The sequence below is a fragment of the Marmota marmota genome, unplaced genomic scaffold, assembly GCF_001458135.2.
Source record: "Marmota marmota marmota unplaced genomic scaffold, marMar, whole genome shotgun sequence".
Taxonomy (NCBI): Eukaryota; Metazoa; Chordata; class Mammalia; order Rodentia; family Sciuridae; genus Marmota; species Marmota marmota.
The window spans coordinates 22,558,773-22,586,167 of NW_026000093.1; the positions used below are offsets into that span (position 1 = coordinate 22,558,773).

Here is a 27,395-nt window from a genome sequence, read left to right on the forward strand (position 1 = left end):
ATTACATTATAAGAGCTTAAACCTCATCAATGGATTAATCCATTTTATGGATTAATAATTTGAATAGATGAATGGGTGGTGGAAATAGGTCACTGGACATGGCTGGAGAGAGTATTTCACTGGGGTGTGCCATTGGGGATTATTTTATCCCTGGCTCCTTGCACTCAAACTCTCTCTACTTCCTGGCTGCCATATTCTCAGAACCTCAGTGACCTAATTCCTCTGGGTCTGCTTCCTGGCCATAATGAGGTGAGCTGCTTTCCTCAACCTTGCCCTTCTGTCATGATGTTCTGTCTCTCCTCAGTCCCAGAGCCATGGAGTGGACTGACTATGGACTGAACCTCTGGAAAGGTAAGCCAAAATACTTTCCTCCTCTAAGTTGTTCTTGTTGGGTATTTTGGTCACAGAGACACAAAGATAACTGTGTGTGGTATTATCCTAACTGTCCTCAATGTTATTGTCCTCAGTTAACAGAGTCACACAGCTAGAAATTAGACATTCTATAGCTCGGGCAGCCAGCATGCTTGCTTTTGCTGCCTGTAGTGTTCTGTCTCCTAACAGTCAAATGTCGAAGTCTATGAATGTTACACTGCAAGTGCTCACTCTTCAATCTGTTGAGGATGAAGTCACTAAAGAGATATGCTCTTTTCTTTGGTTTTTACTTGATACAGAGTATGGCTTCATGACAAGAACACAAAATCCAGGGGCAGACTGCCTGAGTTCATAACTCAGCAATGTGACATTGAACATACTGCTCAACCAGAGGTGTCATGATTTCTTTTATAAAGCAAAAATGACAGTCAAAGCACCTACCATACTGATTTTAAGAATCAAATGAGATAATACATAGTACTTTGAGAAACACCTGATACATAGTGCATTTTATGAGCCTTCCTCTGGTTATCATGATTTAAGCTGCTCACATCAAAATGTTGAAAATGGCTAAAAAAATATTAAATGATGATGATTTGCTCTGACTAGCAGAGAGTTAGTGCTCCATTGATGTATGCTGATTTAAGTCTAAGGCAAAAATAAAGATTAAAAAATTGATGAAATATTTATATATATATCAAAGTTCTCTCTGAATGTGAGGTTTATATATGATTTGCTCGGCTGAAGGGATCCCAAAGAGCCTGGGAGCTTCAATTTATATCAAATTAGCAACTAGTTAACTTCTAAGGAAGTATAATGAGTAATTGGTAGAATATGAACATCCCAGTGTTTTATAAGCCTTTTTATCTGTTATAGTTTTCAAAAACAAATTGCAATAGGATATATTGAGCTCAGGTACTCTGTATGCATGATATTGTCCCTTCCTAACAACACTGCAATATGCTATTATTATTTAGATGTGAGGAAATACATCTGGAGTCACTCAACCAACTGGAATTAGTCAATATGAAGGTAAAACGTATAATATTGCAAAACACAAACTCTATTACCATGCTAACCATAGTTAAAATTCATAAAAATATCAATTCAGGTTGAAGCAGCAGGGGGAAAGGCAGAAAAAAATGTTGTTTTGGTAACTCTTTCACCACTTAGAAGCAAATCCCTCAAATTGTTTAGGACACAGAGCAGTAGAATAAAGACAGTAACATATTCTTCTGAGGCAGTTTCCTTGCAGTCTCTTTCAGATCTATAATATTATCTTCACTGATTTTTATTTGATTTACATATATGTATTTGTTGAGCATCTATTATGTACAAGGTACTGTTCCAGGAACGACAAAAGATGAAAAACATGAAATAAGATATAATGTGATTCTTTTTCTCACTTGAGATTGGCAGTGACAGTGAATTATGAGCTTCAGGGAGCCTACCTCCTGTTGGGGGATAGAGGTGTAGCAAATCAGAATTACCAAATAGGTCAAAGGGTGGAGGAGAAATGCAACATATGACAGTTCGGAGGAGGCAGGGAGCATAATTAGTGGGGACCATTAGGGATAATTTTGAAGTATAGATGCTATATAAATTGAGCTTTAAAAGTGTTGGAGAAAGGACAGGCTGGGAGGAATAGAATACAGTTAGAGATCAGTGATGAGGTGTGTGTTTAATTCATACTTTGTACTAAACAAAGGGTGTATGTGATGGAAGCATTCTTGCAGTTCTCAAAATCCTAAATGCAATAAAAACTTTGTACCATAATTGCTGAGTAATGACTACACAGGTTTTATATTTATTGTGATCATGGGAAAACAAAATATACAGAAATAACACATTATCTATAAAACAATTCATGCATAGCATAAGGTCTACTAATTTTGACTTCAAATACATGGCTCAAAGTAACATCAGCAAGAAGTGTTGGGCTGTTTACCACAGTCGGAACAGACAGTACACGTTGTGCAACTAAAGGTTCTTGTAACACAGAAAAGCTTTCCACATGGTAGAACTCAATCTAGCACTTGGGACTATTATCTAAGTCATCTCATGTTATATAATTATCAAGCAGGAATCCAGTATTGCTATTTGCATTCCAGCTTAATAGTTAATATATTTATTACTCCTTTATCCTTAAATGTGTGTTCTAGCAAATAAGTTTTCTATTTATTCAAATGATGATATTACCTTTCATTAAAGGTCAACTTGAACATATCTGCAAAGATATTCTCAATACCTAGTGATTGGCAGAAAATATGAATAGAGAGAAATAATTGACTTTGACAAAGAATGCAGGAACCACTGTTTCCCATGGAGTGGCATCAATCAGATTTCTGCTCCTTCCTCACTCTTTCTAGGTGAACTTAGATGCAGTGAGTCATGTATCCTCATAAGAAGCCCCACTCAGGGTCTGGGCTCCAGGCACTGTGTTTTTGTCTTGACTGCTCTCAACACTGAATTCCATCGGCTACTCATTAGTTCCAACCGCTCTTTTTTGAACTTGTCTTGAAAAGAACAGTGGTTATCCTCATCTTCTGTCTCAGAGATGATCTCCATCTTCTGAATGATGAGTTTGATGAGCTCATGCTGCTTCTCCAAGAGAGAAGTGAGGTCCTTCAGCCTAAAAGAACACACGTTTTATGAGTTTATTGTCAGCTTTTCTTTGAGCCCTTCCGGGTATAGGAGGCATTGTAGAACATTCCAGTAATGTTCTCAATTCACTGGGTACAGATTATAGCTTTCTGATAGTCACGACCCTCCCAAAGAATACACTGCATTGAAGTATAAGTGAATTTCCCAAAGTGTAACACTAGTCCATGGCTAGTTGTTGTCACTGTTGTTCCTAGCTTACAGACAAGCAACTAATTGCACAGAAAGGTTAAGCAATTTTTCCAGGATCACAGAGCTAGTAAATAGTTAATTAGAGGTTTAAAAGGTAAACTAATGTTAAAGCCCTTGTGCTTAACTGCTGTCAACGACACAGCTACTCCACAGATCCTCAAAGGTTTTCAGAGCTTTGCTTAATGTATTCAGACAGCTCATGACAAATGCAGTTTATAATATTGCCCCTGAGAATCAGGAAATCACCATTTTAATTTTTACTCACTTATCCTTAGATAATGGCAAACCAGTGATCAGCAGCCAAATGAATTTTTGAGTCTTAAAAAAAGTCTCTTGATCCTCAATACCCTAGCTGTATCAGTCAAAAAAATGGCTTCACATAGGAAATAAAGACCAATACACAATATAAATATATACTATATTATTTAAGAGTTTTAAATTCTCAAATATAGATAGAAGGAAAAAGATACATACCGGTATTTCTGTTTCAACATTTCTATTTCTAAACATGTATCAGTATTTGATATTTCTTGTCTTATTTCGTGGCTACCAAAAAGGTAATGAAATAAACGCTGTGGGATAAAATAAAATAGTTACTCAGGTTGAATTCACTTCAGGAACTATTTCCTGAGAATGTACCAATATTCAGCCACTGAGCCAGGTTCACTAAGCACATCTGTTCATAAGCCACAGCTACGGCCCACAGAAAGCTCACAGTCTACTGTGAGAAACAGCCCTGTACAAAGTTATAAGATGAAGTCATATATAAAAGAAAAGTAAAAACATGTACAAATAATACAGACAGCATAAAATGGGTGGGTAATTGTTTAAGGAAAGAGCTAAACTGGATCATTCTATAAATTCTCATGAAAAATGCCCTTTATGGGTGCTGGTATTTCACACAAGATTCACTGATTCTTTAAAACTGCTCCACACCATTATCTGATATGATTGAACTAATGAACAAATTTCACATAGGAAAGTCTCCGAAACATGATTTTTCATGAATTTTGTTTTGATTCAGTGTTCTTTTTTTATTGGGGGGTGGATTAAACTCAGGCCTGGTGCAGCAGGCACGTGCCCTACCAATGAGTTGTACACTCAGCTTAGTGTCCATTAAACTGGAGAAGGTCAAGGGCAGATGTAAAAGGCCAAGAACAAGATCATGTTAGGAGTCCAGGCAGGAGAACATGGCTACTTGCATAGGTCTCCCAGAAAATTAAATGTACCAAATGTAAGAGAGAGGGGGAAGGAGAGAAGATGTCAAGGATGACATAAGTAAATGAATAGCGTTGACATGAATTGCAATGAAGACCTTAGAGGAGGACAGAACTTTCTCGCTATGTTTCTATAGGGGATGGGAAGAGGGGGTGAGACATGGAAGAGTGAAGGTTGGTTTTGTAATGCCAAGTTTGAAGTAGCTTCAAGACAGGTAGTGGAAATGTCAAGTAGGCAGCTGGACATAGGGGTCTGGAGCTCAAAGGCAGCTCTCAGCTGGAGAAATGAAGATATTTAGTGTGCAGCCAGCAATTGCAATTCACTTGTGTGAAATAGGATGGGAGTTAGTGTGAAGTGAGAATAAAGCCTAGATAATTTGTAGATCAAACTTGACCATTTTAGGACTCTACAGGAAAAAAGAACTGCAAAGAACTCGGGAAGAACAGTCAGAGAGATGGGAGAGCCCAGCATGGTCAGGATTAGCAACCAGAACATCTGGCTGTTGATATGTTCCCTTGTCCTTGAGAAGGCAATGGTCTTGCTTGGTCTTTGATCACTTTGTGTATTTTATACAGTGGACATTCTCCGTGTGTGTGTGTGTGTGTGTGTGTGTGTTTATGTGTGTTCTTTATTGTGTGCTCTATGTATAGACATACACACACACATATATGCACATAATGTACACAGAAATCTTCCAAGTGGCAAGTGACTAGGAAAAAGAAATAAGTTATACCTATAATATGAAAAATAAGAAACTAAAAGGCTATGACTGGTCTGTCACCTGTCTGTTCTCCCAGGACATGGGCATATTTAATTCTGATGCTGTGGATGAGCTACCTGGAAAAAAAAAACAAGTCTCCTTGCTCACTGACTGTCATTTTCACATTGTGTTAATCATATATTTTCTTCATCATCATCATAATCATCATCATCATCATCATCATCCCTACAACTGCTTCTTTCCCACAAGCAGAGCAGAATCAGAGGCTATAACAAGGCACCAATGGATATCACAAGAATGAAGCATCATGTCGCTTATGCTGCTATTGGTTCAGTGTACTTACCAATATCCTCCCACCTCTGGGCCTGTTGGGATACACGATGGTGGACTTCTGATCTACTTTGCGTAAGAACCAGAGTGGTAGCTTTTTCTCTAAGCTGGTGTGAAGTTCCACCTAAAGTGTATTTTGGATTTATTGATAGACTCATTAATTAATATCTGGAAATCTTATATTACATAGATGTAATCATGAGTACAGAAAAATAAAGACTGATTCCTGTGTCCTAATGTATGCACAGGAGCTGGGCTGGCTAGGATTCCTCAGCCCTTACTCAGTCACCTTCCTCCACCTCTTCCCCTCCGTCATCCACCCACAGGACAAGGGAAACAATGTTTTGGGGTGGGGACAAGCTGTTAAGGGAATAATCCAATTTAGGTCAGCAGGTGTTTAGTTTTCAGGGACTCTGATCAGCATTGGAGGTATAAAGAAGAAACAGACAGTCTGTGCTCTTGGAGCATTACAATACCACCAAATGTCACAGCTGGGGAGAGGATGGTATGAATGTAGAAGGGAGAGTACAGGGTGCTTAACCAGGGGAACATAACGTAAAAGAGTAAAAAAAAAAAAAAATAGAACTAGTATGTCTAAGAGTATTCAGAGAATTTTTATGCTATGCTATCAGGTGCTAAATGGTGTACTGAAGAAATTTCTATTTGGTATATAAATGGAAGGTATAATATTTTATCTCACTCAATGCTTCTGTTTTAAGCTTCATTTAGAATTTATTTTTTTTTATTTTAAATTTTCCTTTTGTGTTGGCCAAATTCATCTTTCACACTTTTTGTGTCAGTTGCTTAAAAATGTTTATCATAACTTCCACATAGTGAGATTTGCTTTCTCATCTATGACCATATGTTTTTCAATACCTGGATGTTTAGGTGATTGATAGTCATAAATGGTGAGATGGTAGGAACTTCCCTGATCGTACTGCTTAGAATAGTAGTCCCCACTGACCCCTATAAGACTCTGTCTGACTTCCCTGCTATTTTTATGGTGCTTACCCCTCCCCTTGCAACTTCCTACATGTTAACTTCAGCTTCAAGAAAAATTATGTTTTCTTGTACTGTGCTAACAATACCAGTGAGATATTTTCTTTGATTTTTCTATAATACTTTTTCTGAGTTCCTATTGTCCCCTTGGGTCTTTAGAGTAATATTCCTTTCCCCTTGCCATATTTATTTTTTAGAGGTTACATGTTATTATTTATTTACTCAAAGTCAATTTATTCAAGTTTTGAGTTTGCCAACAGAGAGGATATGGTGTGCAAAACCCCTGTTTATTAACTTTATAGGAATTACCAAACTGACTCTCTCAAGTATGGTCCTGGAGGGGTTGTAAGCAGAGGTTTCACAATGGTTGTAAAGAATTGCTTTAAAATAACTCAAGGGAAAGAAGAGAAGAGCCATCCCCTAGCTTTCTAGTCAATGCTGTTGTTGATCCAAAACAAGGAACAAAAAAAGGTCCTAAGCTTTGTGCTGTTTGCCTTCAGGGACCAGAATAAACACAATGTAGGATCACACTTTTTGGCTCAGCCCTCCTGACCCTGTACTTCAGTGGGCTTTCCTAGAACATTTTATCTAGCGCTGTTGTCTATATTATTTTTTAAAATTTATTTCCACTGGTGTTTTAAAGCACTATTAGGGCAGTTAAGAGTCATGCTGGGGTTTATCTATCCCCTCTCCTATCCACCTACCTGGAGCCCTGCACCCCATCTTTCTTCGAGTCCTAACACACCATTAGCTCTTCCTTTTTTTCAGTCTTTCCCCAGTAAGCCTAGATAACAGCAGATCATCTCAAATACCATTTTTATTTTGTGAAGACTGATAATAACTCTACTCATTAACAAGATAACTCAAAGTACTTTGTCATTTTCTGCCTTTTATTTCAAAGTGAAGGTTTTTATTTGCTGTTTGTGAACAAAGCCCTTTTCAGCTACAACAACCTCATGAACCATACTTCAGGCAAGAAGACCTCGTAACAGTACCTCACCTGCTTCCCCTAGTTATGCCTTGGGTTTTTGTTCCCACTTACTCCCTTCTTTCTGGAAGAGTCTCACTGCCTTTTTTTTTTTAGGGGCACTCAGAGGCACTCGACCACAGAGCCATATCCCCAGTCCAATTTTGTATTTTATTTAGACATAGGATCTCACTGAGTTGCTTAACAGCCTCACTTTTGCTGAGGCTGGCTTTGAACTTGCAATCCTCCTGCCTCAGCCTCCTGAGCTGCTGGGATTACTGGGCCCAGCACTCACTGCCTTTTTAAAGCTTACCATCTTTCAATGCTCACTCATCCCATCTTCTCTATGCAGTTTCCCTTAATTGTTTTTGCATTTATTTTCTGTACGTGGTAATCTTTAAATTCATATATTTTTGGTCTCTAGATGTCCCACACTCTCTATACAATACACAGCTAAGTCATACAGTGTAAAGTTTAAGGATAGTTCTCAGTTGAGTTTTGATCTTTCATTCTCTGAATGTGTAGTTGCTATGATAAGTAGGCACAGCCTAATATAAGTCATAGATCATATCCCTTTATTCCCTCTGGGTTCTCATGCTAAGTTGTACTATACAGTACACATACCATGTGCTGAAACATTGTTTTTCGAATAAAGTTACATTTTAGCATGGGTTTTTCTTTCTCTAAACTGGCCTAAATTCTAAATGCCTACATACTACTGATATTCTGATGTTCTTGAAGCATCAAATAATCTCACTCCAAATTGAAATTTAAAGATAAAACAATAAAGAGCATAGAAATAACTGTGTTGTGTGATAGGAAACTACCTCATAAGACTCAGTAGCAAAGGACCTATACAAAAACCTTTGACTATAGCAAAATTTACATCAAATCATCTAGAAAAATGACAGGGATATCACACCAGAACAAAAGCCTCATGGATACAATCAAAACTTACATATAAAACCTGCTGTGGGCACCCAATGATTCCATGCCAAAATATCAGGAGCTCTTTTGAACAGCTGGTCTGTGGCAATACACAACACCACAGACCAGTGATGTTCTTGGTCTAGCTACTAGCTATCTGTATGGCCACGTGTTGTCATAAAGAGGCTCAGGTCGTGTCTCCATTTCTCTGCTTAGATTGTTCTGGAACATTTTTCATCATTCTCAATAGCTCTGACTACAGCAGGTATGCCAGTGAGCATGCAAGCAGACACAGGATATAACTCAGTATTGAGAAAATATTCATAATAAATAGGGATATAAATATGTGTTCTCAGAAAATCTGCTATTCTTATATGCAAATAATTATGACACTGATCATTTCAGTAAGCTTTAAATATAATACTTACCTGCATAGCGATCCTCTTCAATGATGCATGTTTCTGTACCTCAGCAATGTCCCCGACTGCCAAACCGATCTGAAGTACGACATAAAATTTAATTATGACCCATCTAAAAATGCACTGTTTTAGTCCATTCAGGCTTCTACATCCAAATCTCTGACTGAGTACATTAGAAATAACATAAATATACTGTTAACAGTTCTGGGGGCTGAAAAGTCTCCTGAATGAAGGCACTAGCTGATTCAGTGATTCCTCCTAGAATGACTTCTATGTGTTCTCATGTAGTAGAGGACATAAGAGTCCAACAAGCTTCTCACATCCTATTTAAACAGGCACAAATCCTTTTCATAAGGACTTTGCCATTATGCACTAATCACCTCCCAAAGGCCCCTTCTAGGACTATCACCTTGTTGATGAGGTGTCAACATGTAACTTTTGCAGGGGGTGTAACCATTCAGACTTCAGCAAGGTCTCTCTGGCCAAAGTGGAGGAGTGGGCATGTGATCTACTAGCAACAGCTGTGTAATGCTTTGCTAATATACCTTACACAAAACTGCAAACCCCATATACCTTTGCAAGAGTATTCAGTATTCATTGAATGTTTATCATGTGCCAAGTACTGTCTTCAGTACAATGATCTTAACTGTTATCATAAAAGCTTAAGACATTACAGATTAATCTGCAATCCATTTTAAGATAAAAATATGTTCTTTTTGGAGAGAACAGGGATGATATGATATCAAATGCAATTGGGGGTAGCCATGCAACATGGCTGGCAACTCCAGGTATTTAGTTTAACTAAGGCATATAAAAGTGACTTGCCAACATGAGAAAGTTAAAACATTAATCTTAGGGAATAAGGATTTATATCTCACATGTTTGGCAGAAGAAGGTACACTTCAGTGGTAGGTGAAACTCTGGTGAGAAATCCTTCTAGAAATCTGTGACTAGATAGAATCAGGTAAACGGAAGCTGTTGATTTAGATCTACTTAATCTAATTAAATTGACTCATTCTTTTATTTATTTTTTTAGGTGTTTAGTCCGTGTCTATACTGAGCTGGCATCCTGGATGCTGCATCAGAGAGGGACAGCCAGTGATTGCTCTCAGGGAGTTGAGAGCCCAAGATCTCCACAAGAGAAGGACTTTGTCTGTCTGGTCATTGCTATATGTCCAGTGTTTTGTAAACTATAATATATAGTATAAAATATTTGCTGAACGAATGAACAGTGTGAGAATATATTCTAGAAATTGCAAACTGGCATTGAGAGCAATACATGTTCAGCAAATAGGTTTTATTTGTCAGGATTTTTGTTTTAAATGAGCAAGTCTTTAGATGGGGGTTCTGTCCAAGTTATAGCAGCCTAGATCAAAACTGATCATCTCATATTTTCTTCTTCACACATTTCAGATGCTTTCCTGGGCTCTGAAATGTGAGACACAAAACAGGTCAATTATCAACTATTAATAGTTATTATTCGTTGGATGCTTATCATGTGCCAAGCACCATTTTAAGTGTTTTGTGTTAGCTAATGCAATCTTCATAAACCCCAAGAAAGAAGATTTTATTATCTCTAATTTGTGTCCTCAAAACCATGATAACTTGAAGAGGCAGTGCCCAATTCAGATTAAAGTAATGAGGGGGCGGTGAGAACATTGGTAAGGGAATTCTACCCAGAAGAGATGACAGTTAAACTGAGTTTTGAAAGCTTTGAGTTAACTCATGGAGGGACAGTTTTCCAGGCAAAGGGAAGAGCTTATGAGAGTCCAGGAGGCATGAAGGAAGCTGGCACACTACTAGGAAGGGTAGACTTTGGGTAAGATCAGATCAAGATCACAGGGATGCTTGTGAGCATGCTATATTGAAGCTTTTAAAGAGTCATAGAACAAAAATAAGAGAGACATTGGAAGGTCCAGATTTTCATTAGCCATCTCTGTAGTGAAAATATGCAGGAAGGGTTAGACAGAGGAGCCACAGTAGCAGCAACTTAAAGAATGTCGAGGGTGAAAACCAAGCAGAGTAGACATAGAAGGCAAATAATTATGGAAAGGAATGAGGGAAAGTGCTGGGGGTGGTCAAGAAAATCTTCCCATGTTCTAAGACCATTATGAGATGTTACTGCAAGGTAGTAACAAATTTGGAAGGAAAGATGGCTTTAGTCTTGACTCTGTGGGGTTTGATTTTCCCTTGGGACATGCAGGTAGAGATGCTCAGTGGGAGCTGGGTGCATGCATCTTCATGGTGGTGAGAAGTTGTACTATTGGTAACCCAAATTATCTTGTGAATAGTCATCTTCCCAAACATAAGCCATTATAAGAGAAGAATGTGGGCTTATATTATCCTCTATGATTCCTAGCACTATCCTTTATTTTTCAAGGATAAAAAAAAATCAGATAAGTTTTTGTAGCAGATAAGTGAATCAAAACACTAAGGAGTCTGCATTATTTATTTCTTTCCAGAAACAATGCCTAACACAGTCTGTGTTACCGAATCAGATGCAGAAGAAGCAAGTAGAATGCATACACATATGTTATGGTTTAAATGTGAGGGGTCCCCCCAAACTCATGAGTGAGACAATGCAAGATGGTTCAGAGGGAAATGATTGGGTTGTAAGAGTCTTAACCTAATCAGTGAATACATACCTTGATAGGGATTAATTGAGCCATAACTAAAGTGGTAGGGTGTGGCTGGAGGAAGTGGAAATTAGGGTGTAGCTTTGGTGTATATATTTGTATCTGGAGAATGGAGTCTCTTTCTCTGTTTCCTTATCACTGTGATGTGAGTTGCTTCTCTCCGCCACCCTGACCCACCTTGATGTTCAACCTCACCTCAAGCCCTGAGGAACGGAACTAGCCTTCTATGGACTAAGACCTCTGAAACCATGAACCCTCAAATAAACTTTTCCTCCTCTAAAATTGTTCTGGTCAGATCCTTTAGTCACAGCAACAACCAAGAAAAAAAAAAAAGAGAGAGAGAGAGAGAGAGAAACTGACTGAAACAATATATGTGCAAATTGATAAGGGTTAACAATTCCCATCATGCCAATTAGAATTTTCATAGGACTAAAATCCATCAGCCAAGATGCTCATGATTTGAGAAAATCCTCTAGAAAATTCCATGTGAAGAGCACTCCCCTGTCTGCTGAAGGTATCTAGACATTGACTTGGTTAAGGTGGCATCTGAATGCAGCTAACAGCCTCTGCAGGACAGCCTCTTCCCCACTTGAATCTCTGGTCTGAGAAATTCAAGGGTAAAGACAATACACTCTACAAAGGTCTTTGCCTATTCTCTGAGACCCTCTCCAGCTCCAAGAAACTCACACCATCATCTTTATTATCTTACTCAACTTTCTATTTCTTTACCTTCATGTATTACCTCCATTACATTATCCTACATATTTATTCATTATTACCTACTTTATGACTGATTTCTAATCATATAAGAATCAGGTATTGATCTGTTTTATTCACTACTTTTTCCAAGAACCAGCAACAGTATTTGGCATATAGTAGATTCTTGGCAATTATTTGTCAAATGAATGCATGCACTCCCTGAGCCTCCTGATGTCCCTGGTATACCCCAGGCACCATGTAAATACTGAATAAAGATTTTGTAGTATCCCTCTTTCCATTGCTTTCGTATGGACCCCTAGATGTCCATATGTAAAGGCCTGGTCCCCAGGGTGATGGTATTCAAAGATGCTGTGAACTTTTAAGAGGTGGGGCCTTGTGCAGAGGTCCTTAAGTCATTGAGGTCATGCCCTTGAAAGGGACTATGAGTTCCCCCCCATACTATTTCTCTGTCTCTGCTCTAGTTTGAGATGTTATTGTTTTGTTCCTATGTGTGTTCCCACCATTATGTGTCACCAACTGCTGCCCACACCAGAACTGGGCCAGTGCCAACATCATGCCTTTGAACTTCCAGAACTGTGAGCTAAACAAAGCTATTTTCTTTGTAAATTAGTTGTTTCAGACATTTGTTATAGCAACATGAAATTAATACATCTATCTCCCTCCATCAGAGGGACTTCCAAGAAGCCAAGAATAATTATTTTGGTCAACACAGAGAAAATACAAAGAGAAGCTACTTACAAGTAAATTCATAAGGACAATTGGGACAAACATTGTGAAGACAATAAGTTGAGCAAAGGACAGAAATGGATATGCCAATTCATTCCTCAAAAATGGTTCTAGGAAGGCATCTCGGTAATTGATATCTCCTAGCATCATGCTGAAGGTCTGGATTATGGAAAGTAATGGAGAGCTGAAGGCATCCTGAGAGAAGACAGAAAAGTCAAAATGAAATGCAAAATGTGTATAATGTACATGTATTTCCTGGAGAGTAAAATGACAAAAAAATATAATCAGAATACTTTTAAAAAGTCATAGGCAAGGAAGACATGAATGGTGTAACTCTACATTGGGTACAATCAGAGATATGAAAAATTGTGCTCTGTATGTGTAATATGAATCGAAATGCATTCTGTTGTCATATATAACAAATCAGAATGAATTTAAAAATAAAATAAAAGTCATAGGCAAGTAGCTACTAAAATACATTCATAAGAAATATTAATAAACTGCAGCAAAATTATCAAAAAGATCTTTTACACACATATGGTAAATCAATGTACATTTTAAGCCAACTTTTGGTAATAGAAAACATCTCCTTTTCCACTTTTTCTGCAGTAAATATCATTAAAAAGATATATCAAGATGAAAAAGGTAACTATTGTTTATTTTCTAGGCAATTGAGGTTTAAGTATAATTCTATTTTTAATATTCACAGTGATGAAGTCAATTACCGATGCAACTTTCTCACCTGTATATTCAGAAGGACATAAAAGCTGAGACCAAATGCCAAAAGCAAGAAGACAAATACGACTGTAGACCTCAGCAAAGTTTTCAAAATTACTTCCAACATAACAATGAAAATTCCACAATTTTCAAATCTAGAAAAATTAAAAAATTTATATTTTCTCACTTTTGTGGTCAGAGTGTATTTCACTGTGTGACAATATTTATCATGTATTAAATTAGGTCTAAGTTTCATAGATGAGACCATTGAGTCCATTTTGGGAAAAAAAGACATAAATATTTATGAATAATGAGCCTAACCTTCAGGCTGTTCATCAAATGACTCTCCTCCCACCTTTTGTTAATGTTTACCTTCTATCATTTTTCCACTTGAGCACTAGATGTTACTTCAACCAAGGTAGGAGAGAAAACCCCGAAGCTCCCCAATATCAAAGAGAATCATGGTAAATGCTTGCTAAAGGAATTATAGAGATAAATCATGTGATGCACCAAGCAGAGACTGATTAAATGAGCCTGTGTTCTTGAAGGCCCCTGTTACAGGGCACACCATACATGATTTGCATTCAAATCCAAAAAGTAATTACTTTTCTTGGATTGACCCCTTTTGTTTTCCCATTCCAGCACCCTGCATGGTAGAATATTGGACAGATAATGAGTGTCATCTGGTTAATAGCTTGTTCTCCTCCTTTGCCAAAGATTACTTACCAAAAGTGAGAATCACAGGATGTCAAAACTGTCACTACCCAATACATACAAAAATCAAAACATCACATTGTAGCTCACAAATATACATGCGTATTATGCATAACTCAAATAAGACAGATTTTTAAAAATTTGAAAAGGACTTCAGTTAAGTTCCCAGAGATGTTGAAAAACTTGCTAAGGTCACTGAATACGACAGAACAAAAGGAATGACAGTTGTGCAGCCTGACTTGAACCCTTCCGACTCCTGGGCCACTGGGTCTCACCAAGGTGCAAGATCATTGTGCTCCTGACAGTAATGTGGATGGGACAGTGGAAAATGCATGAACCCTGGAGTCAGAAGACTGTTAAATACTTAAGTCTTGACTTACTAGCAGAGATCTTCAGCAAGTTGCTCATTAAAATGCTTAAACTTCATTTATATAGAAAATTAATGACATAACATTTATTCATTGTAAAAGCAATGTGAAATAACATTGAATTAAACAACAATAAGTGTGAGAAGTTGGATTTATTTTTTCTTTTATTTTTAATACCACATTTATTTCCCATACTGCTTATCATTTCATTTTGAACATTTTACCCCAAAGTAAATGCTTGTCAAATAATATCCAGTAAAGAAAGAAATGCCAGAACTTGTACACTCGTTTACTCCCTACGTTTAATCTAGATTTCCCTAGCTCAGTGGTTCTTGACCAGGAAGATTTGGCACTAAGGGGGCATTTGGTAATGTCTGGATAGATCTGGGCTGTCACAATAGAGATGGGGGTAGGTGCTATCAGTACCTAGTGGGTAGAATCCAGAAATGTTACCAAACATTTTATAATACACAAGACAAGTTCCTAAACACATACACACTGAAAGAGAATTAACTGAGCCAAAAGTTCAATAGTGCTGAGGTTGAAAGACCCTCGTCTACAAACAGTTTTGCATTTGATATTAAAAATGTTTAAAGGACATAGAAATAATTCAAACTGGCTTTACCTTTGAAGATACAATAAGAAGTTCATCCAATAGAAGTATATCGCAACTGCTCCACATTGCCACTGCACATTCGCCGGCACATTAACAAATAAGGGCAGCACGAAAATGATGCTAGTTGTGTAGATTAGCCATTCCAAGGCATTGTTATAATCCAAAAAGTAATTCCTTTTCTGGGATTGACAATAATGCACAATTATCACATATAGAGACCCGGTATCTATGGATACATACATACATATATACACATGCATATGTCTACATATGACCAAGGAGTCACCTTCTGCCATCTGAGTTGCTTCAGAGTCCCTGGGCCCCTGAAGTATGTATGCAAAAATGCTGGAGATAGCCCAGAGTCATCAATTGACCTGGTGCTATGAGATCTGATGCCTAAGAAAATCCTACAAGTTTGCGGGCTTACCCTGCAGAGCCCATTCCATCATAAGGTAACCTCTAGGGGTCAAGTTGGTTTAAGTAATTTCTGAGATCTCTGTGTCCATATAGGAACACATGGCCATCTCTGGATACATATAAACTGTCTGCCTCTAAACATGTTTGAGACCTTCAGAGATTTCACCAGGAAATGAGAACAAATCATAATGGTATTGTTAAAAGATTTCATATTTGGGGCATTAAATTTCATGTAGGATAGATCATTTTAATATCAGTAAGAAAATGTGGTGACCAAATCTGTCAGAACATATAAACTTAACAGTTCAATTTAAACTATAATCTGTAATTTTCATTTTAAGAAAATGAAAAAAATGATGAGAGATTAAGTTATATACTTTAAATCACTTAAGGTAAAGTAGAACAAGATAGTCTCTCAAAATTTTGAGAATTTACTTAAAATATATAAATGAAAGTCTTTGTAATATATAACAGTAAATAAATGCAAAGCATCATTATTATGAGCACTCATTAATGCAAACATCTGTGCATGTAGGGACACAATGCAAGAAAGAAAATTTTCATAGAAACAGAGGTGCTGTATCGGAGCTATATGAATTAGAAAATAATATTCAAAAAATGATCCACAAAAAAGACAAATAATAAAATATTACACCTCTATACAGAAATAAAGGATCCAAGACATTTATCAAAGCAAGGACCTGCAGATCATTTGCATGATACTTGGGTCTGATCTGAACTTGGTTACCATTTGAAAATATAAAGTACAAAGTAAAATAATATGTCATAAAAATGTTCCAAATTTTATTATAACTTGAAATTTTATCCAATAAAGAAAAGAATTTCTATTAGGGAAAGAATTCAAACAGAGAATCATTTGAGTCTTCAGCCAGATAAATTCTTTGTAAAAATTATATTTAAAATGATCAAATTCAAACCTAACTATTATTTTAACAAAACATTAAAAATGATATAAGAGAAAACATATGAAAGTTATTCATAATGGTCATTTGTAGCCAGTCAGATTCATCTAGATCAGTAAAAATGTAATATCTCTTTCTCAAATACATTAAAGCTATAGTGACCTTACCTGAAATCATGTACTTCTGAAAAGTTTATGCTTATTTTAAAGGTCTACATTAGCCAAGCTATGTGATTTTATTATGATATTACACTAGTTCAAATAATTGTTTATCAAGTAGTTTATGTATATTAAAAATTTTGCAACTTTAGAGATATGAAACATGTTATTTACCTGTTGGAAAATCTGAACCACTTCTTTGCAATATCCAAATATACTTGATAAAAAAACTAAAATCATACAAACTTGTATAGCATATGAGTTCTGAAATGAAAAATATATAAGACGAATAGTTATAAAGGATACAAAATAAAACAACATGTTAGTGGCTTCATAATGTCCCACTACTAAGTATTTATTTTGTTTTCCTTTTTTTTCATTTGTAGGTACTGCCCACATTTGAATTAAACCGAAAACCACTGTGATACAAATACTCATCTCATTTAGCTAAGATGATACATACTCATTTCATATTGTTCTTATTAAGAGATGTTCAAAAATTGCCAAATGAATTCTAAAGGATACAAATCTGCAGACCTCTACATTTTTTAAATTGTGGTAAAATGCACATAACATAAATTTGCTAATTTAAAAGCCTTACGTTTGATATATACATTTATGTTTTAAAATGTACAATTTGGTGGCATGAAGCAAACTCATAATCTTATATCACCATCACCACTATGTAGTTCTATACTTTTTCAGTCCCAAATGGAAATCTTATGCCCATTAAGCATCTCTGCCCAATTCCTTCTCTCTGTAGTCCCTGGCAACCACAAATCTGCTATTATATAGACATATGTTAAAGTATTACATTTTGGTATTTAAGATAGATCATACATCTCAATTCTTTTTAAATTAGTTATGAATTCATTTACTGACCTATCATATTCCTTCTAACTCCACAAAGGATTTTTGAAGAAATTTGTACCATATGCAAAGTCTATAGGTTATTTAACATATCAAAATCCTGATATTTCAGATTTATTATAACGGTGGTATCACTAAGGAAAAATACATTTTTTATCTTTTATTTGAAAGAGTTGAAGTTAGAAAATACCGTAGAGTCTAATATTTCCAAATGATCACTAGTTTCATTGATGATTCCAGTTGAGTTGAAAGCCATTCCTGGCTTTACATTTACAACAAGAAAGGTCATAGGTATGAGTCCAAGACAGTAAGATCCGAGGTTCATCATGTGGGCTCTAAATCCATAAGCACACCTATAAATAAATAAGCAAAAATAATTGAGTCATTTTAAACAAAGATATTTACTCAGGATACCTGTAGGAAAAGTATTTATAATATCGCTCAGAAATATATTTGGTAAATTCATTGAATTTGAAAACCAAAAACATCTTCTAATTTACTTTATCAATCAAAGAAGGAATATCAACTTCTAAGCAAATTGTAATTCACTTAAAGTTTCTCCAATTAATGGAAGAGCAGAGACTTCAGCCCATATGATCTGACTGGCAGTTGAATGCTTTCTTGTAGAACACACCTCCCACTTCATTGTCAACTAACTGCAGGATTCAGCACACTTCTTCAAGTCTTAGGCAAAAATTCCCTCTCACCCCTCAAATATTTATTTTAGTGTCAAAGATGTAAAATGCCAGCATTTTAATGCTAAAATTTGCCATTGATAATAATTTCTCTTCCAAATTATAAAATATTAAAATATTATTTAAAATAATTGCTTACAGCTTTTAATAGATTTAATAGGTACTTCATTTAAAAAAGAAATACTACTCAATACCTACCATTTCATGAGTAAATATTCTTTACACACAGGGTGATTGAGAAGCTCTATGCGGTTATGTTGTACCATGACCTAAGAAATAAGGAAGCAGCATAAAAATTCAATCATATTAAACAACTAAACATAAGCTTGAGCTTTTTTCTAGTTTTATAACTTTATTTTAATATTATAAAATTAACATTTGCTTATACTAGAAAATTTAAAAAGTCAAAAAATAAGTAAAAAATGTTTAAATACAAATGAGAAAGAATTATTTATACAGGTATAATTATTAGATTCAATTTGTCTCTTTTGATTTCTGACTGAGATTCCATGAGCTTTATAGTCTTATACAGGGTTATAAAAAGAATTGACTTTAAAGATAAATTAGCAAGGGATACACCTTCATTCTATCCTTAAAGAAATTTAGCCCTTTATTCAGAAGGAGTATAGATAGTAGAATACACATAAATAGTAGTTAAAAATAATCTGTAAATCATAAGTTTTCATAAGCATCATTAGAAACTATGACTATGTTTTTAAAAGTTATTTTTTTCATTATTCAAGAAATACACAGACAAAATGGTGTCATCAAGAAGGCAGAATAGGAAGACTCAAACTATCCTTCCTCCATGGAGACACTGACTTAACAATTCATGGACCACTGCCTTAGAGAATCCAGAACCCAGTTAAGGGTTCCTGTACTTCAGATGGGCATTAAGCCAAGAAGAACCACATCAATTATAGGAGGAGAATTGGTGGCATTTGCTTAGTATAGTCCCTTCTTCTGGCACAGTGCAGTACCAGGTGGAGTAAAGTTTCAACTCCTGGCTTCTCCCCAGGGAGAGAGAAAGGAGGTGAAATGTACATCCAATATTCTGGTTTTGGGGGGCTTCCCCAGGTAATGATTTTTACTTAATCTGAATCTAAGCATCAACAGGAATAGGCAACAGGAGGGGGACCTGACTGCAAAGCAGATCACTGGGGCTTGGACTAGCACCAAAGAACCTGCAGTATCAAAAATAAACACGAGGCAGTGCTTTGACATCATGGCTTGCTGCAGCAACAGAGAGGCTGCAGTCAGACACATATCAGAGGGAAGTCTTTAGTAGAAACAAGCAAACCTCATCATAGAAGATTATATATTCAAGCCTAGATAAAATGAATTCCTAGAAAAGGCTCATGAGGTCTTCAGAATCTCTAGTTGGGTTGACCTTATGCAAAGTCAGACAGTAAAGAATGAGTAAGGTGACTATATAAACACATTTTTCCAAGTTAAAATGAAAACATGAAAAAAATACTTGTAAGAGTAATTTGCCTAGTTAAACTATTCCTAATATTTAAAAACACTATATATTTTTAATATTATAAAATTATATACATAGTGTTTTTAAATATTAAAAACATTGTATTTGTTTTCTGTGTGTTTTAGTTAAAACAATCTTATTTAAAAAATGCTTCCTAAGTGTTGAAAATGTTTTAAATCAATGACAAATGGGATAAATCTACCACTGTAAGAAAATAAGCACATTGTAGGCTTAAATATCACCCAAATTAAATAAAGACTTGAAATATCAACATATTTATAGCTATGATAGAGGAGTGTTTTAAGGGGTCCCACTCTGCATGTAACATTAATGAAACAGCCTCCCACCAGCTTATCTGCCTTAATCTCAGTACCCAATTTTATGTGCCTCCCAATTACTACATCTAGACTTTCAGTTTTCTGAGCACAATAATTTCCCATACCAGACTAGCTGCTCCTCTTGAAGAACCCCCATCAGCTCACTTATAACCATGAAGTTATAGTTAGTTATAAGGCACTACAATCATGTGCTGATGAGACACTCAATGAGTAGGGAGTATATTTATTCAAATGAGTCTATTTCATATAAATTATACCATGCCCATTATTAAATAGTTAGATCCTAAATAAATTTTACTTTTCCCATCTCATTCTGGTGGAAGAGACAATGAAGAAATTTTTTTCTCATAGAAGAATAGCAGAAATATTCACAAAATGTTTTCTAAGTATCACAACAGTGGAGTACTACTGAATTACTTGGTTATTGATTCTGATCTATAATATCAACTTCAAAACATAAAATACCCTAGCAGAGCTAAAATCCCTTTGCTATCACCAGCACTGAGGGCATAGAGTGCATTACATAAAGTCCCCATTCATGTGCAGCTTTCACATTCCAAGTGCTTAGTGATTCTTCCAGATTTCATATTATGATCTATACCAAAGGGTTTCATGTAGGACAATGAATTTATTTAAAGTGAATGAAAATTCTTCATTGATTCAGACCCGTGTTGACCAATAAAACTTTTGTGGTGATGGCAACATTTTATATCTGAACTGTAGGTAATCAAATTGAAAAAAAATTAATTCAAACTAATTTCCATTTAAGTAACCACATGTGATTAGCTGCCATATCAGACAGCATGTATGTACACCCATGTTTGAAAATCAATCCTCAAATATATTGTTTTTTTGTTTTGCATGCACATAATTTTAAGTTGTTGCCAATATTTGTATATAGTTGTTGCCTGGGCTGGTCCCACTGTCCTTTCAACCAGGGGCTCACATTACTCTACTGTTGCCTGTTTTCTCTGTATCCAGTCTGACTCTTGATTAAGACAATAATGGGTCATATGCACGGCCATAATTGATTCGCTGGTTAAATTCTGGAATAAGAACTTGTTTAGAGCAAGCCTTGGGAAGTCCTGGACCATGTTGTATGTGCAGAGTGATCCAGACTGGATTCTCTGGAAGAATCTGAGCCTCTGAAAGGTCACAGTTTATCTTAGAGCCCAGCTACTGGCTGATCTTGGGAACTATGGCTATAAAATGTCACATTCTGCATTTTCCTCTAGTTTAAACTGGAGGAAATTCTTGAATATTTAAGTGGACAGTGGTGGGGAGCAAATACTAAGTGTGTTGTCAAGTCTTAAATGATCATTCTCACTGAAGTGTGGAACTTTTAAGTCAATGAAATTTCAGCAATGGTAGAAATGTCTGTTTTCTTTATTTAAAAAATTAAGGGTTAGATCACATGGCAGACACAGACATTGAAATGTAAACAGAGAAACTAACTCGATAATGAAAATAACAGACTTACGTTGAGGACTGAAAGAGGCTCATATATAACACCCTGTATTGGTGTTGCGTGTTTGGTTAATTCCAATGGACACTGAAGATATCTGAAATTGTACTCAATCTGTAGAAGGTAAATTTTTTAGAAAAATTACAGTTACTCTAGCATAGACCCCAAAAGTAGTTCTTTACAAATCAAATATATCTACAATTCTGCTGAAAATTAATGCAAAGAAGAGTGAGTTATTTCAAGTAGAGAAAAGAAAATTAAATTATTATAAAAATACTATGGAAAACTATTACTTGATTGCTTTACAACTCATAGCCATGGAAAAAGAAGAATTCTAAAAAAAATCATTTAAATCTTTTAAACCTTCATTCTTCACACAAAACCACGTAAGAAACAACATTAATGGTGCTATTAAAAACCATTAAAATATTTGGGGAAAAGTATAAGGGGAAAATTCTTTCAAGCAGAAAATACAATCATATGACAAACGAAGCTAATACATACTATTCACAATTGAATATAGAACTATACTAGCACTGTGTTTTTCATATTCTCCCAAGAATTTTAATAAAATAAATTTAAATTATCAAGATGAAATAAACTTACATGGTAGTCTCGGCAAGACTTATCTTCTGTGGAAGGTATCATACAGAAATCTAAAAGAACCTTCAAGAGAAAAAACAGCCAAAATATTGGGGCAGTGGGCAACATATAAAAATTTTATATAAGCATTTTATCTGTTTCTTAAACAGCACACAAAGATATTCTCCCTTCCTTTTCTGTGCTTCTTTCACCTCAAGGATAAGTCATAATCCATATCATTCAAGAACAAGATTTAAAATACAAAATGTCACAACTACATCTGCATGATTTAGAAATATCAGATGATTCATAAAAAATAGCTTGAGAATTAAATTGCATTTACTAAAATTTGGGTAAGAGCTACTTCATTAGTTTTGTCTAAGATTTTGTATCTTTATAGGCTTCTAGAGAATATATAGATTATTAAGGATTCCTTTGCTCATTATTTTACAGGGACAATTATTGTCCTTAATTGAGATCTTTCACCTCAGCACTGAGATCTTCTTATGGTATAGGTCACATCTTCCATATTTCTATAGTCTGGAATACTGCATTTGCTTTTGTATTTCAGTTACTGAGCAACACCGAGAAAGTATAATAGTATAAATATAATAGTAAAATTGTACAATTTTACTATTATAAATGTATTTATAATGTATTATTATAGATTATATAAACAATAAAATTTTACAAATGTCAATGTCTGTGTCTGCCATGTGATCTAACCCAGAAGGCACTGGACAGGATAGTGGGGGATAGAGGTTGAAATGAGAAATAGTTGAATACATTCCAGATGTTACACTATGGGAAAGAACACTCATGGGGTCATTAGAGGTAATCTTAGAGTCTGTGGAGATAGATATTTTGGGGACCTCTGTCTATATAAAAGATTTGAATCATCCTAAATCTGGTGGCCCAAAGTCATGATTCTGAAAAAATATTATTGTTTGGCCAGTCTACCCTCTTGGAACTAGGACTGGATATTAGAGCTCAGATGGCCCCATATTTATTCTGAACCTCTAAGGCAACTGGTCAACCCCACTTTGGTGACTTGAGAGTAGAGAGACTGTGCCCTGAGAGACGAAACAGGGTCTCAGGTGCCAGAGGGCCTTAGAAAATTCCAAGGAAGGCTCATTGGTGATTAGAAAGCAGTAGTGAGTGAGAACAGGCATTTGGAAAAATAAAAACAAAACTAGTTGGTAGTAGTGTCATAAAGGCAGAATGAGAGAGGCAGGTCTAGCTGCTACAGTTCGAAAACTTTGTAATAATTAGCAAAATAATAGGCAAAATATAGGATGAATGGGGTGTGGGTAGAGATTTGTAAGAGCTACTTTTCAGAAATGTATATGTGATTCAAATGTGTGATTTGAGGTCAATCCAAAAATATCAAGTTTCTCAATTTTATTGAAAATATTCATAATACAAAAATAATACAAGTCACTATGAAAAACTAACTAGGAAATACATAGAAAAAGAAGGGAAAAGATCATTATACCATAAAAAACAATTCCTATAATTATTTTGGCATCAATGTTTTCTGTTTTCCATAAGTCAATATGTATAACGTATATTTTTACTGTTATAAATAATGCCACAGGAAGCAAAATATATAAATCTGTCTGTATCTCTGATTATTCGATAGAACAGATACTAACAACTGTAAGTACTGAGTATGAAAGTCTGAGATAGTTTTTAACCCTAAATATTGATGCACCCTTTAATGAAATTTATGTATATAAAAAGTTAATCTGCAGGCCATTGGTGTACTGGACTGGCTCTAACTTACATTATACATCAAAAAAAATGTGCACACAGTAAAAGCTTATTGAAAAATAAAAAACAGTAAGTGTTTGTAGTAGTACGAGTAACATTCATGCAAACATCAAAAAACAATAGTAAGCATACTATTATCAACAATGATCCTTAACACTTTATATATTGTATCTACTTTTTGTTTTCTTGCCATCCCTTTGAATGATCAGTGTCAGCACCACAATTTTATTAAAGAAAATAAAAACGAAGTTCAAGAGGGTGTAGTGACTTGCCTAAAGCAGCACAGAACTAGGGTTAAGTCCCAGGGCTTCCAGACCCTAACTCTGGCCCTCTCCCTGCTGTGTACTATATCTTACTGCCTCTACCAGTACTCAAATATATTTTTCCTTATAAAAATCAGATGTTCATATTTTTATGGGAAGCCAGATAACCAAATCCTTAAGAAAAGCATCTTTGTTGTGAATGTTAGCAATTAATGCAAATTTGAAACAATAATAACCTGCATGAAAAATAAAACGTATCTAGAGCTTTTATTTGTCCAACACATACCACTTTATAGTCTCTGCTCCAAACTTAGATTATTTGAAGAAAAAAAATATGTTTACTCTATTTTCCCACATTACACCTAATAACTAATAGGATTCCTTAATGCACATAGGTCTTTATTAAATGCTGGTGGCTTACTTCCCTTAGAGCTTATGGAAAATCAGAAACTTTTATTTAAAGATGGAAAATGTTATGGTTTGGGTGTGAAGTGTCCCCCAAAAGCTCACGTGTGAGAAAATGCAAGCAGGTTCAGAGGAGAAATGATTGGGTTGAAAGAGTTTTAACTCAAACAATGATTTAATCTCCTGATAGTGATTAACTGAGTGATAACTGAGGTGGTGGGGTGTGCTTGGAGGAGGTGGGAATTGGGGTGTGGCATTGGGTGTATATTTGTATCTTGCGAGTGGTGTCTCTCTCTCTCTCTCTCTCTCTCTCTCTCTCTCTCTCTCTCCTTTTTGACCACCATGATGTGAGCTGCTTCCCTCTGCCCACACTCCACCATGATGTTCAGCCTCATCTCGAGCCCCAAGAAATGGAGCCAGCCTTCTATGGCCTAACACCTCTGAAACTGTGAGCCCTCAAATAAATTTTTCCTTCTCTAAAATTGTTCTGGTCAGATCCTGTAATCACAGCAGTGAAAAAGCTGACTAAATTAGGTTGTAATTACAATAAAACCATATCACATGGCATGTGTATACCCATAAGGTTGTTGTTTTGGGGGGCTTACTTTCATGCATTCAGGGAGGTATTCTACCATTTCCATGGTTGGACATCTATTGCTTGGAGAATGATGAGTAAAAACCTGAAGACATTCATCCCACCTGTAGAGACAAACACAGGTCTTTATCCTCTTTCTCTGCACAATTAAAACTCAAGATTAGATCTTTAGGTTAAATCTAGCTTTAAGTTTATTATTGATACACACTGCTTGCCTATTGGAGCCAATGTGTAAACCAAGATCAATCCATTAGGAGGATCTTTATTAATAGAAATTAGGAATGTGGGCAAATTCCAGAATGGCTGTATAATTATTGTATTTTCTTTAAATGTCTTCTAAAGAAAGCAGGTCTTTATCTTCTTTTTCTCCTGAAGTCATGAAATGGTATTTTCAGACCTGATCATGTTGGCTAGAGATATTCACATTCAAATACATATCAGCAATTTGGTATGTGGTCCACACTTAATAGTTAATTCACACACACACACACACACACACACACACACACACACACACCTAATATACTGAATTAAACTACAAATATGTTAGATATATTAAGAAGCATAGGCTCTGTCAGAACCTTACAGAGTTTACCCCTTTTTCTTCTCGGATGGGGTAAGAAAGAGCTTATGATATCAAGGAGAAACCAAATCTATAACATGAAGCAAAGAAAACCCATTGATCTCCAAGATCCTATAAAGCGATGAGAATCTGATCCTAAAAACAACTCAAATTTTCTCTTTTCCCCATAGGTAAAGTCCATTTGGAATATCTGTATTATCAACATAAAACTTCTGTTTCTACACTTTTATTGGCTGATGTTTCAAAGGAAATGGGTTTTTAAGACATCCCATGCTCAAAACATAGGCTACATCTGCCTTGAATATGAATTTGCTCACTTCTTCGTCTACTACTCGGTGACATGGAGCCTGATACATGTCTTGTTGACAGAGAAAAGTTATTTTGAGAAGTGGAAAAACTACCCTCTAAGGTCATCATTAAACTCCTTAGAGTATGCTTAAAAAACTTATAACCACAAAAGATCACGTGTTAAGGAAAAAATCACCAGATGGCACCTGACATCCAGTTTTGGAGTTTAGTTGGCAAGAGTGTTGTCAGGCAAGTTCAGATAGGGAAAGGCAGAGTCACCTGACAATGACCATGGTGCCCCATCCTTGATATCCTTGGATCCCTCCAGTCTCACAGCAGGACTACCAAGGAGGAATTATGTTCACAGAGTTAAAGTTTATAGAAATGAAAATGGAAAACCAGAGGATAAAGCAATGTGCCTGTTGTCACCCAAAAGGTCCATTGAAAATTTGCAAACAACTGACATTTTAATATGTCAACTAAAGTCTGAGAGCCATTTTTCTTTTGTGTTTCTTCTAAGTCTGTGAATTATCCCTGACACCACAGGATGCTGCGTAATGGTGGACAAGAAGCCACTGTACCTTTTGCTCCTGATGGTCGTGAGCACCACCTCCTTCCTCTTATTGTGAAGTGCGATGTGCAGAAAGGAGGCCTGCTGCTTGTTAAGGATGATTTCTGCATCGTGGCTCAGAAGCAGTGCCACCGCCTTGGCGTGCCCCTGGCGGGCAGCAAAGTGCAGAGCAGTGTTCTTTTAGAGGAAACAGAATACAGAAAATGAGGTGACAGAAGCTAATCGTCCTTGGGCCATTTTATTGCCTCATTTCATTGTTGAATTGCTTAAAGAAAATTGATCAACAAAGCTTACGACTTAATACCAAAATACACAAATTTAAAACTGGTGATCAGAATCAAACTTCCAAATAATGTTTGTCATTCAATCATGGTATGGTGTGAATTTCAAGGGTTTTGGGGTATGTACTGCTTTTGTGGTGGGATGACTCCACAAGGACAAAGGAGAAGCTTTCCTGGTAAGGATGTTATAGGAACATAGAAGAAAATAATCCTGGCAGATTTAACATCTAGTAGAGCTGTGGTTTCCAGATCGGGTGTTATCACAAGCTTGTCAAATTAAAAAAAAAAAAAATCAGAGATTCTTACAAGGTTGACAATTCTTATTCTTGCTATTTAAAGATTTTTTTTGAAATAAGAGGGATCTTCTATCTCCATCAGTTCTTGAACAAATGCATATTTCAA

The 27,395-nt window shown here is 35.9% G+C and overlaps 1 protein-coding gene across 2 annotated transcripts in view; it reads right to left on the reverse strand.

Annotated features, from left to right (window-relative positions):
- Nucleotides 1–2,198: 2,198 nt before the first annotated feature.
- Nucleotides 2,199–27,395, reverse strand: part of Trpa1 (transient receptor potential cation channel subfamily A member 1) — a 49,109-nt gene continuing 23,912 nt past the window's right edge. Inside the window, exons 14-27 of one of the 2 annotated variants that reach the window (XM_015485712.2) lie at nucleotides 26,723–26,889; nucleotides 25,281–25,374; nucleotides 22,259–22,318; nucleotides 21,668–21,766; nucleotides 18,565–18,635; nucleotides 17,862–18,024; nucleotides 16,976–17,065; nucleotides 15,313–15,482; nucleotides 13,631–13,760; nucleotides 12,901–13,083; nucleotides 8,816–8,884; nucleotides 5,508–5,618; nucleotides 3,700–3,797; nucleotides 2,199–3,004 (exon numbers count right to left, since the gene is read on the reverse strand). In XM_015485712.2, the coding sequence (XP_015341198.1) occupies nucleotides 2,788–3,004; nucleotides 3,700–3,797; nucleotides 5,508–5,618; nucleotides 8,816–8,884; nucleotides 12,901–13,083; nucleotides 13,631–13,760; nucleotides 15,313–15,482; nucleotides 16,976–17,065; nucleotides 17,862–18,024; nucleotides 18,565–18,635; nucleotides 21,668–21,766; nucleotides 22,259–22,318; nucleotides 25,281–25,374; nucleotides 26,723–26,889 (1,722 nt within the window). In that variant the 3' untranslated portion in view covers nucleotides 2,199–2,787. The remainder of the gene's footprint in view (nucleotides 3,005–3,699; nucleotides 3,798–5,507; nucleotides 5,619–8,815; nucleotides 8,885–12,900; nucleotides 13,084–13,630; nucleotides 13,761–15,312; nucleotides 15,483–16,975; nucleotides 17,066–17,861; nucleotides 18,025–18,564; nucleotides 18,636–21,667; nucleotides 21,767–22,258; nucleotides 22,319–25,280; nucleotides 25,375–26,722; nucleotides 26,890–27,395) is intronic. The other variant, XM_048782857.1, reaches the window with a different exon arrangement.